This window comes from Perna viridis, chromosome 9, assembly GCF_037379345.1.
Source record: "Perna viridis isolate PV_CMFRI_1.1 ecotype Kerala chromosome 9, ASM3737934v1, whole genome shotgun sequence".
Taxonomy (NCBI): domain Eukaryota; kingdom Metazoa; phylum Mollusca; class Bivalvia; order Mytilida; family Mytilidae; genus Perna; species Perna viridis.
The window spans coordinates 33,894,854-33,907,045 of NC_142453.1; the positions used below are offsets into that span (position 1 = coordinate 33,894,854).

General features: G+C 33.1%; 1 protein-coding gene across 2 annotated transcripts; it reads left to right on the forward strand.

The window, feature by feature from the left end:
- The first annotated feature begins 829 nt into the window (after nt 1–829).
- LOC148607921 (uncharacterized) lies at nt 830–10,377 on the forward strand. 2 transcript variants are annotated; one of them, XM_088544501.1, is made up of 6 exons: nt 830–2,840; nt 3,311–3,394; nt 3,712–3,755; nt 4,252–4,618; nt 4,919–5,015; nt 9,910–10,377. In XM_088544501.1, exons 2-4 carry the CDS (start codon nt 3,314–3,316, stop codon nt 4,319–4,321), a joined length of 195 nt encoding a protein of 64 aa, XP_088400627.1. In that variant the 5' UTR covers nt 830–2,840; nt 3,311–3,313; the 3' UTR covers nt 4,322–4,618; nt 4,919–5,015; nt 9,910–10,377. The 2 variants fall into 2 exon arrangements, with proteins under 2 accessions (XP_088400627.1, XP_088400626.1); XM_088544500.1 differs by having other exon boundaries at nt 3,311–3,755.
- The last annotated feature ends 1,815 nt before the right edge of the window (nt 10,378–12,192 follow it).

Below are 12,192 nucleotides of genomic sequence, written 5' to 3' on the forward strand. Positions count from 1 at the left end.
TATGTTTTTTCCACGAATTATATTAATTTCACAATTTCACAATTTTTATTAATATTATTCCAAAGAAGAGCGCAGTGAGAAGGATATAACTATCAACGTGAATAATGATGGGTTCATGGGTGACTTTTTCCGCTCCATGAGACAGCAGTCGGTGCGTATTTGAAATGTTCTTGCCTTAAACGAAGCCAAAAGTACAAGTGTAGAAGATGAAAATATAAAAGAATTGAAAGAAGTATATGAAAAGGAAAGAAGTTTCAGTGTCTGCACAAAATTATTCAAGAAATGAAAGTTGAGATATCATCTAAACAGTTCAATAGTGCATCAGAGGAACAAGAAATAAAAAAAAGGCAAGTGTTATTTTTCTTGTTTTTTTTTTAATGTTCATTCCTAACAAACCCCTATCGGCATAGTTCCTCTATGTTCCTCTTTCATCTACCCTAGACTTGACTTTTTATGAGTTTCTAGAAAAGCAAATTACGCTTACCCTACCGGTGCAGTGTTTTAGTGGATTCCGACTTGCTCATTTAATTTGCTTTTGTTACTTTTCTTGTATTTTGGTTATGGTATATTCTTTGATGTGTATGTTTTCCATGTCAGGTCTCTGTCCTTGTATTACATTTGTTTTTGGCTTCCACTGGAAGTTTGGTTCCATTTGTTACAAACTGCATTTTACTCATCGGCAATAACAATAGCGATCTGTATATGAGCTATCGACATACACTTGTATTAGAACTTAACTAATTTCTTGTCAAGTCAAACATCCGCATTCATTTATACCTTTATAATGATTTAGATATTCCCTTGATATATCTACGAAAGACGGTGGTTATTTTATCACTTTTATCTGTACTGAAAACCTCAACTTTGCAAATGTCTTTGTAAAGAGTGTTTAATTGCTGAATTAATCTGAATTAGTTTCGAAGCTGCCATGACATTATTTATAATTGGATTTTGACAAACAATAAAAACCTTGCAGTTGATCGTAAGTTTTTTCCTGTTTTGGTCTTCCTGCTTTTGTTATATAGTTTTCATTGTTTTAAGTACCTTTATGTGTAAAAAATAAAGCAATGGTTGGCTCGTCATTTTTCTCAATTAGGCCTTACTCAAATACATTGAAAAATTGAGGAAACGACCGAAATACCATTTGAATTTAAAAATAAAGGCAAATTTTTCAAAAACTTTGATATTATTTCTGGTGATTATGAGGTATAAATACATGGATAATGCAATGATACCTCTCATGATTACTTCATTTGCCACAACTTAAACACATTGTACCTGATTCGGAGACAGAACAGTATTTAAATGTTAAATTGGATGGTCGGTGTAATACTGTTCTTAGAAACAAGTAGGCTGATAATGAATTGAAGTCACTGGACGTTCACTGAATGATTATCATTTTAGCTATTTGATTTTTTTCGAAAGAATAGACTGAATGAGGTTCAATACGACCAGATCTTACTGCTTACTTGTTACAGAATGCGCCTTATAAATATTATACTATTTAACATGATTCTAACAAGGTCGGGAGTACAAACTATGCCACATGCAACCCTCTAACAAACTGCTAGAGTAGTATTGCAATTTTGGGTAAAACGGAATGGATTTACTTGTTCAGTTATCAGCTTTACAATCTACATATTATCTTAAGTGATACTATCAGAACATTTCGAAAGGAATATCCGAAGCTGTAAGAAAGGGGAACACAAGGCAGAATGGAGCAACATGTCTTCAGAAAACTGCTTATCAGAGTATTGTTATTTAAAGTATATGATGAAATATTTTTGCAACTGCATTTTATACAAAGAATTAGAAAAAGAAAGACTACAGTCGCAGGCTTAATCATTTGAAAATAGACTTTAAACAGCCTAATGCAAGAAGAGTACAAGAAAATGAAAAATTATTGCGAGGAAGTTTCAAAACAAAAATCTGTTTTGAAAAAAGGTAGAAGTAGTGATTGGAATTTCTTAACATGTTTACTTGTATATCCTTTTTGTATTTTACAACGAATTTGCTTTATTATGATTTCGTTTTTTGTAATTATTCGATTATTTCTTAGAATATGGAACAACTGTTGTAAACGGTAGAAGTACTTTTTTCTTTTGTTTTCTGCGTTAATTTAAAATCTAAGGATTTAGTTCAATTTAAGTACAATTGTCATCATTCTGTCACATTTGGCAGAGATTGGGATCGCCAACGGTAGACGTGGAGTCGATCATATTGTAACATTCCAAATGCAGTATAACGCACGTGTTATGTCATGCATGTTTAATTTCATGATATTGATCTACTTTTTCATTGGCCAAAAATAGTTTTAAACTTAATGGATAATCTTATATTACACTGTGCAAACGTTTTGAGTACACGCCCATTTATAAAAAAAATGGTATACACATATACTTACGGCTTAGTGATTTGTTTGTTTGTTTGTTTGTTGCCGTTATTTTTGTTGTTGATATTCTTTTTACTGTCCAAACAATAAACAACAGCGACAACAGGATCAGACACAAGTTATCTAACTTAAAGCGCATTCGCCCTAAAACATCATAAATCAAATAACAAAACAATAAAATACATAGTTAATACAGTCCATATAATTTAGAATATATATTATCTGGAAAGGTATATCAAACCACAAAACAAAATGGTACTGTCTATATATCCAAATTAAATAGGGATCATAACGTTTTTGTTTTTTTGTTTTTTATGTGGTCAATGGCTTCTTCCGATCTGAAACTTACTACTACTTCGTTTATGATTGCATTTAGGAACACGAGGATACAATTGTAGTACTGACAGAGACCAAGCTTCAGTTCGCAGTGACCGGAAGAGAAAACAAGGTATCTTGCATTAACAACAATTAGTCAATACATATCAATTTAATTTTATAGCAAAAAGTAATAACTATGCATATGTCGTTGCGAGTTTCAGTACAAAATGGAATTTGTTGAACGAATCTGTATGCATCAATTAAGCACTCTAGGTGGATGATCAGTCTCTGCTTTTGTAATATAAACACCGTGCATTGTGTCAAAAATTAGGTCCGGAAACATTAAATAACTATTGTAACCGATTTAATCAACATCCCTGTTATATGATGACTACAATGCGTTAATACTGCACTTTGAAAATTAAAACAACGCAAGACAAAAATCAAATTTACTCTGTCAAAAAACAAAAACTAAAAATCAAACTGTGAGGAGGTAACGGCGTCGAGTCAATTTAAATGCGTCGATACTTGCAAGTTATTTGCAAGACAGACTCAGTTTGTGTTATTTTTTATTTTGTTCTTGTTTTAAACATTTTAAAGGGTATGGTTAACCTTAATGATAGAATACAGAATAAGCTACAAAAGATTGGAATTGATGTGAAAAAGAGGCAACAGGAAAGTTTGGTATTAAATACATCTAATACGTATAACACTTCCTTTTTTTTCAGTTATTGCTGTGTGTATTGTATGGGGCATCAAATGGCATCAAAAGAATATATTGATATAATACAAATGTTCTAGTTATATGCTTTATAACAATAAATAGCCGAACACTAATACTTAATATCAGTAAACAAAAAGAAACGAATGTTCAAAATATACAATGTACATGTCAAAGAATTGGAAGATATTACTTGGATGTGTTGTGAGCTGCATAAGATGTAGTAACCACAGGACATTTTCTTCCTTAGATTCACAAACATGTTACGTTATAATTGCAGTTGAAGAACTACAAACAGACAATGGAAAAAAGTACAAACTACATGTAAGTATCTTATGCTAATTCGTTCAGATTTCATTTTCCTTTTTTTACACGATAAGGGTGACTCCATGAATTTCATTCTGCATTGGTTATGATTCTGACACCATGGTAAAAGTATTATAAACTACGTCCAAAACTCTAAAATAAAAGAGGAAGGGATGTAAATGATATACTGAAACAAAGGTGTTTAAATATAGTGTAAGGGAGTTCCGGTTTCTTGATTAATTATATTCACATTATAACCAGAGTGCTTGAATATTTTGATAATTATCCATACATTGTTTCACATTATTCTATAATATCCAATGTATTGGTGATAGTGGTGAAAGAGTAATCAAGAAAACCAAGTTTACAGCGGTAATCAAACGAATGTAATCCAGAAACAAGGACCAGACATGGAAAACAGACATACACAGCAAAGAACATGAAGTTTGGTTTAGTAAAGTAAAAGTATTCTGTGAGAAGGTAAAATAACGGTCATACAAATTCATTTGTATAGGTGTCGCAAGAAGTTGCAAGATTTGAAAAGAAGCTCAAATATCAGAAAGATGAAGATATTAAGCATCTGAAAGTTTTGACAGAGAGTCATATAAAGAAAAAAGAAGCATTGCTCGAAAAGATTGCAGCCTATGAGGCATACTTGTCAGTAGATACTGATAAGATAAAAGACTTCAGGAAGAGAAAGTTCGTGTTTTTGTAGCATATGCGTGACGTAATATTTTTCCACCAGCTACTATATTATAAAACATGAAACTGTGCTGAGATTGCGAATGAGACAATCATCCATCAAAAGACAAGCAACGAACCATTTAAATTTCTACATGTCACCACATGGTCTTCAGTGATGGACAAACCCATACCATAAAGTAAGCTGTACAAGGCCCTAAAATAAATGAAGTGATAATATTCATAAAAGACGATTTGCTCTTAAAATTTGCAAAAACTCAAATTAAGTTTTCTTCGCACTTTTTGCACCAATCATCTCTGTCCACCGACTTTCCGTTTTATTAATTTGTGAAGATTGTATGTGCTTTTATTTTATCGTTATTCGTTAGAACTACAACAAATATCAAATCAATGGCATGTTTTTTTTCAAAATTTGTCAGAAATAAAATGATAAGTTGTTTGTTGGGTTACTTATAGAAGAAAAATGTTTTTATTTCTAGAATTTTGCAGCTGAATCAAGCACAAGAAGTGGATATGAAATCAACCTCGTTCTCAATTCTGCCTTGGATTCTGTAGTATTTTAGCGATAGAGATTCAGTAAGCATATAAAATCATTTGCGGCTTTTTTATTAACACCCCATGAAACAATGAGAAATAATCTAAGAATCTCAGAACGGTTTGCCTGTTTATAAAGACACGAATGTAAGATTCAACAGTTACGCAGAATAAGCGAATTTCTTATACCATTATTTTGGGTTTTTGTCTTTAAGAAAACACAATAACTACAGTTGCGATCACTTCTAACATCTCTTCAATTCTGTCAGGATTCGCTGTCATAGAACAGTTCTAAACTGTCAGAAATTGTTCTGACCCGCAACACCCCTTGTCAGGGTCTGTCACGGCTTTAGACAAGCTCTTTCATAGTCCGTCATGGGTAGAACAGATACGTAGATTAGAAAAGTTCGTGACAAATTCTGACAGTCATTAGCTCGAGAATACTTCTCTGACTGAATTTCATTCAGTACAAATACGTGATTCCGAAAATAAGGCGTAGCACCCAAATCCCGATTCGTACGACGGGAAGGAAGCCTTCTATGTTTAATTTTTTTTTTTTCAATTTTTTACCAGACTTTTATATATGGCATGCAGTACCAACAAAAATATTTCCTGCCGTGCTTACTACGCCCCTAACTTTAAAGAATTTGTACTGAATTCTTCTGGTCGCAGATCTAGACACCGGTATGATACAGTATGATATATATATATATATATATATAGAGAGAGAGAGAGAGAGAGAGAGAGAGGTCTGAAAATTCCCAACGATGCAAATTTGACTTACCTTTCTATACGTTTACATTATCTTCCCTGAAAATTTAGACCTGTAAAGTGTTAACACTTTTACACTTTGAAAGATTATGACATTTTGACTGATGTATTTATACGTTTTTGAAGACTTTTTACTGAAATATATAAGTCGCAGTCACCCACGTGGTAGTTATATTGAAAAATTTTAGCATTTGAGTCAATAATTTTAGACTCTCATGGAAATTAGATGTGTGAGCACTCATACATTTTGCAAGAACATGACATTTTTAAAGAATTTTGACTCAAAATAATGTGTCGCAGCCCCCACATGATAGTTATAATGAAACATTTAGCATTTTAATCATTAAGTTTAGGCCCTCATGGAAATTAAAAGTGTGCGCATTCATGTATTTTGCAAGAATATGACATTTTTGGGGAATTTTGATTCAAAATAATGTATCGCAGCCACCACATGATATTATATTGAAAAATATAACATTTCAGTTATTACTTTAAGACCCTCGTGGAAATTAAACGTGCTCGTTCTTATAGAAGTGTGCGCTCGCATACATTTTGCAAGGATATGACATTTTTGAGGAATTTTGATTCAAAATAACGTATCGCAGCCACCACATGATAGGTATATTAAAACAATTATCATTTTAGTCATTAATTTTAGACCCTCATGGAAATTAAAAGTGTGCGCACTCATACATTTAGCAAGAATATGACGTCTTTGAAGAATTTTGACAGCAATATATGTGTCACAGTCACCCACATGATAGTTATATAGAAGTAAGCATTTTAGTGAATATTTTTAGACCATTATGACAGATAAAACTGCTCGCACTCATATATTTTGCAGATTTTTAGAACTTCTACTTAGATACAGTTGTCACAGTCACTGATATGAAACTTACATTTTTATTTTTTACATATAAGATTGTCAATAAAATTGTCAATTTTAACATTTTTTAGAATGATTTGTGACCCTTATGTTATTAAAAGTAGCTTTCACTCAAATTGCACTTTGTCTATCCTAGACAGAAAGGTCTGAAAAATTCCCAACGAAGTTAGAACTGTCAAATTTGCGATGCAAATGTTTGGTTGTTCCCTCCGCGGGACTTGAACTCGTACCGCTGTGAAATCAATGGCAACACCGCCTGCACAAAGTCCTGCGCCCTAGACCACTTGGCCAGCTAGATTCTATATATATATATATATATACCTTAGCTGCCCGAGTTTATTTGACAGTTCTAACATCGTTTGGAATTTGTCAGACCCTTCTATAAGTTTACGTTATCTTCCCTGTATCAATTTGATCCGATGAAGCAGTGTAGCGAATAGAGTCGTCACATTCTGAGACGTTGTATAATATTGATTTGTTGTGACATGCATCATTAATTTGATCCTCTATCCTACATAATAACACCTAGATGAACTGTCCCGTACTACCATACATCGTGTACTAAGTTACAGCCCTAGATTAATCCTACGAGGAGGAATGACCATAGATGCCACAGCGGTACGAGTTCTAGTCCCGCGGAGGGAACGACCAAAAATTTGCTTCGCAAATTTGACAGTTCTAACATCGTTGGGAATTTTTCAGACCCTTATATATATATATATAGAGAGAGAGAGAGGACTACTATTATGTTTTTGTAGTCACAATTTGTGAGTTATCACAAATGTCATTTTCACTTTTTTGTACGAGTTTCCGAGGATGCGTATGTCCTACGATTTTCATTTTTTATTTTAAAAATAAACCATTGCAATATCGTGGTGTAATTTCCAATGCAGACCCAATTTTTCAATAACATAAACATCGCCTCTCTATAAAATGCATGATGGTGTTTATCTATTCTAGGTTATTCATTCATTGTTTGTTTGTGTTTTTCTTTAACGTGTTTAATACATGTAACACGAAGTCACAGAAAAAAGAAAACTGTACAAAAAATCAGTTCTTTTGACAATCATTTACAAAAAAACGATTGATTCATCGATGGCATTGTCTTCTTTTTCTACTTTTTTTACTACTGCTGTTTATATTATTATTTTTAACATACCATAATTGGTATATATTTGAAAGACGAAAAACAATACAACACACACACAGAACGAAATATGTATACATGTAAGTAGGGGAAACGATATCGGGTTCATTTTGCATTATGTACCTGTAAAGTTTTCTATCTTTTACTCCCAACGCGTAAGAGACCTAATATTGGGACAAAGTGCATACCAGTTTGAATTATTTATGAGTCCTCGGGAACATAAGAATACCTCCGTTGCATTATTCTGGTCTTCAAGGGAAGATAAAAGATTGTGCAGCTGTATCTCTTACCCAACTTCTTTTAGGCTTGCCGTAAACGTCTTCTGTCTGGACAAAATATTATTCAATAGTTAACAGGACTTTTATAAACATGTCCTACATACCATATTTCTATAACTGACAAACAACCATTAACAATAACACTGCCACTCATATTTGTTTTCTGTGTATTTTTCATGTTTAATACTGCGTTTCTGTTAATTCTATCTAGTGAAGTCTGTAAGTTTCTTGTTTGTTGGTTAGAATGATTTGTTTGTGTGTATGCTTGGCAGACCATTCGATAAATCATTCGTTACTTAATGGATATCGGATTGTTTGAGACATAGATTGTTCTTGTGATATCTACTAATTGTTATGTACATGAGTTTGATTATGTACTTAGCACCAGTTTATTGCATCTTTTTTTTCAAATGTTTTTACATTTATTTAGTTATTCATTACCGATCCTCGGTTTAGGAAGTTGTCTTGTGACTCATGTACATGTACAAGCCTCAAATCTATTGATAACATTTTCTAATTGAAGCAACGAAGATTAATAGTTTTTAATGTTCCCATTATCGGTTGCTTACCTTTTTCGCGTTCGTGTAGTTTGTTTCCCTTGTGTCGAAAAAAAAAACGCAAGTTCGATTTGTACAATTAGGAACTCTAAGGAGTGCCAAATTTCTTTCCTAATAACTTAGTACAGCGTTGAAAGTTTTGCTTTTGGTGGGTTGTGTAGAAACAGTGCCTGTTTGCAGGTGCGTAGCACATTTTACGGCGGGTACTGCTTAGTTTGTACCAATATGTTTTGCTGGTACGTCATGCCGTACCTAAAATTCGTGTAAAGAAAAACTAAAAAAAAACAGGGTATTTTACTCGTTAACTAATAAAAGCAAGTCATACCAGTCGAGATTTGGGTGCTACGCCTCTAGTTAGGTTTTTGTTTTTGATTTGTCTGATTGCACTGTTACACATTACCAAACAGAGAGCACTTGGGGGTTTAGTTTTCAACCAACTAGCGCAAATATGGTTAGCAATATTTCAAAGGATAATGATAGAAACGAAGAGACAAAGAGCCATTTTATCCTCACACCACCGCCTTATCAATGTTGGGGAGGGAGATATAGGTACATAGTATATCTTCCCCATATAAAGTAGTTTACACCAATATTATATATTTTAGCTTGTATCTTTAGTTATGTATATTGAACTATAATTTGGGAAAGGGCAATATTGACTTCACCATTACAATATCTTATCTTTTTTTTTATTTAAAATCCTGAAAATAATGAAATATCTATGGAAAAAATAAAGAATTTGATAGTCTTTTTATACCTTTCGGTTTGTAAAACCAGGAGATGTATGTTGATCACGTTATCCATCCCCCTATAGTAGTCCCTTTAAGTTTAAAATGTTTGTATCAGAGGTCAAATGTGCCTTTTTTTAACCTGTGACGTCAGTATCACGTATTACTTAGATGCCACGGAAATGTGATTACTTCTTGCACTCAACCCATTGTACTGCTTGTTCCCGTCTTCCTAGGTATTTAAGTCATTGGTCAACCGAAGGCCTTTAAAACTTAAAACCGATCAAAAATTCATAATTTCTTTATCATATGATGCCATTTTGTACTTCTTTTGTCGTATTTCCTTCTGGTGCTTTTTGTAGGATGTCTTGATGCAATACATGAACTATATTGTCCTGGATCCCACTTCCTCTGAAACCGCTGAATAGAATTTAATGAAACTTTCACAATTATTTAGCACATAATGCTATTATAATATATCAAATGAACATCTTATTTTGTTTCAATTGGAGAGGGTATCATCTCATCTAGAAAGCATAATTAGCTCACAGTATTTCACGTATAATTAGGTTTTTGTATTAGACTACGCCACGAAGACACGATAGATTTATCGGTGTACATTTTGTGCATATGTATGGCAAATATTTCATGCAGTTCAGGACAAGAACGATTGACTCAAAGTGAGCATGCTGCCCTGAGATTATCGAGACGTTTCTTATAGGGCATATCAGCTTGACATTATTATTCGTTTGGCAGTGATACCGTTATAGAATGAGCGTCCTGCAATGATTTCAATTATATATGTGCATCTAATAACATATTTTTTTTGTGTGTAATTTCAACCCCCTTTAAATCTTTAAAAATAATATTTTCAGGATATTTTGCTATGTACATTCTGCTGATAGTTTTTGAGTAAAGAATAAAAGTTAGAACCACCAAATGACCATTTTGCGGCTGCTACTAGTATCTTTCATAGCTGACGCTCATAATTGAGAACAAAAAAAGATGAGAAAAAAGGTGGTCATCACTTCGTGAACTTTGCTTTAAGGTCAAGAATTGTAATTCGTATCAAAAGTCAGGCGTTGCACATTAAAGATCAACACAATATTAAAGCTTCAAATTGATACTACCTTCACAAGATATGCCTCACATTTTGACAATAATCGTATACATATAACAAACATTTTGAAAATAATATCCAACATCAAGAAAACACAATGCCAAATCTTTAAAGGAAACGAAAGAACAAAATTGCTTCAAACTTAAAAATAAGAAGCAACATTGACGACAAGTCTTTTTAAAAAGCTTTACTTGTACATAAATAGAATCCATGATTGAAGAAAGTCGAATGTCAACTTGAAAATTAACTCCCAAAATCGTTCAGCTGTGTCACATTGGAGTGACCACCTTAAACGATGGATGACACAATAACTTTTTTTGTAAACCACATGCCCACTAAGGGTAGAAATTGTCAATCTACATGAAGAACATACCTTAAGGTAACATTTGTTGTCAATAAACATTTCCAGCATTTCGAAAACATATTCGGCATATTTGGAAGATAATTTGAAATAGATTTTTATACAAATAATTGAAGAATCCCTACCAAGTAGTACATATTTGTATCTAATTGTATCGTCGTTTTTGAAGTATTAATAATGTTTTTGAATCGGGATTTTTACCGAGTATGGGAGTATTAAGTCTCGCGTTTACTTTTACACTATAAAATCTCCTTCTGCTTTGTCGTGTTTTTAGTTCAACTGCCCGAACGCTATGTTATTGCCATCACAAGAATTTTTCAAACCTGGTTTCCTCTGACATAATCTGACCAATTAAAACCAATAACTGATGTGGGGATTTTTGATCTGTCGAAAAATATGGCCACCGTTAATGAAAACAGAACATTATGGTCAAACAGAAGTTTGTTGAACCAAATTTGGTATGAATGTCCTTGGGGTATTCTGCATAGATATTATCTGCAGATTATTGATATGTAGAAGAACATGGTCGCTGTTACTAGAAAATTAAACAAAGTGGTCAGGCAGTAGTTGTCCTCATACATTTCCAAAACCTTTAGTTTTAGCCAAATTCTTTTAATTGCCGAAACATTTTGCAAGTGATCAAAGTTGTCAGACGACTGCTTGTTAGAGTTTTCGCCCTTTAAGGGTGAAAAGGATATTTTCAGCCGTTTTCAGCTAATATCTTGAAAACTATAATAGATAGAGAGAAACTTTCAACTGATGAAATGATCCTTAAGATAAGTCCTGCCGAAGTTTCTGTCAGTCAAAATTGTTGGACTTCCCCTTGTACGAGTTATTGCCCTTGAAAGACAAAGACGAATCACCAGGTGAGTGATTCGGGCCCTTAGGAGCCTCTTGTTCTGTCGTTTTACTAGTAATGAACATTCATACATTTTTTTACCTAATTCTATTGAAGAATATATTAGATTTACATTTCCCCGAACCCATATAAGTACAGTTAATGTTTTGTTTTCGTGTTGTACTAATATTCGATACTTTCGCGGTGAACTGAAAAGAGTGAAAAATGTTCCAGCGCAATTGAATTTTAACAGAACATAAAGCACAAATTGCATTAAAGCACTATGTTTTGTGTATTTTTTTTTCATAACAATTTAAGTTGAAGGTTACATGTGTATTTAATTTGTACATTTATTACAGAGCTACGAGTTCTACTACTATCTAATAAGAATGGGATATGCACATGTATTTCTTGATCTATCTACAAATCAAAAACGGCTATAGGTTGCTTTGTTTACGATTACAAAACTCGGTAGTTTTGAATATTGAGAGAGAGAGAGAGAGAGAGAGAGAGCTTTTAAAAAGGTCCCTCTT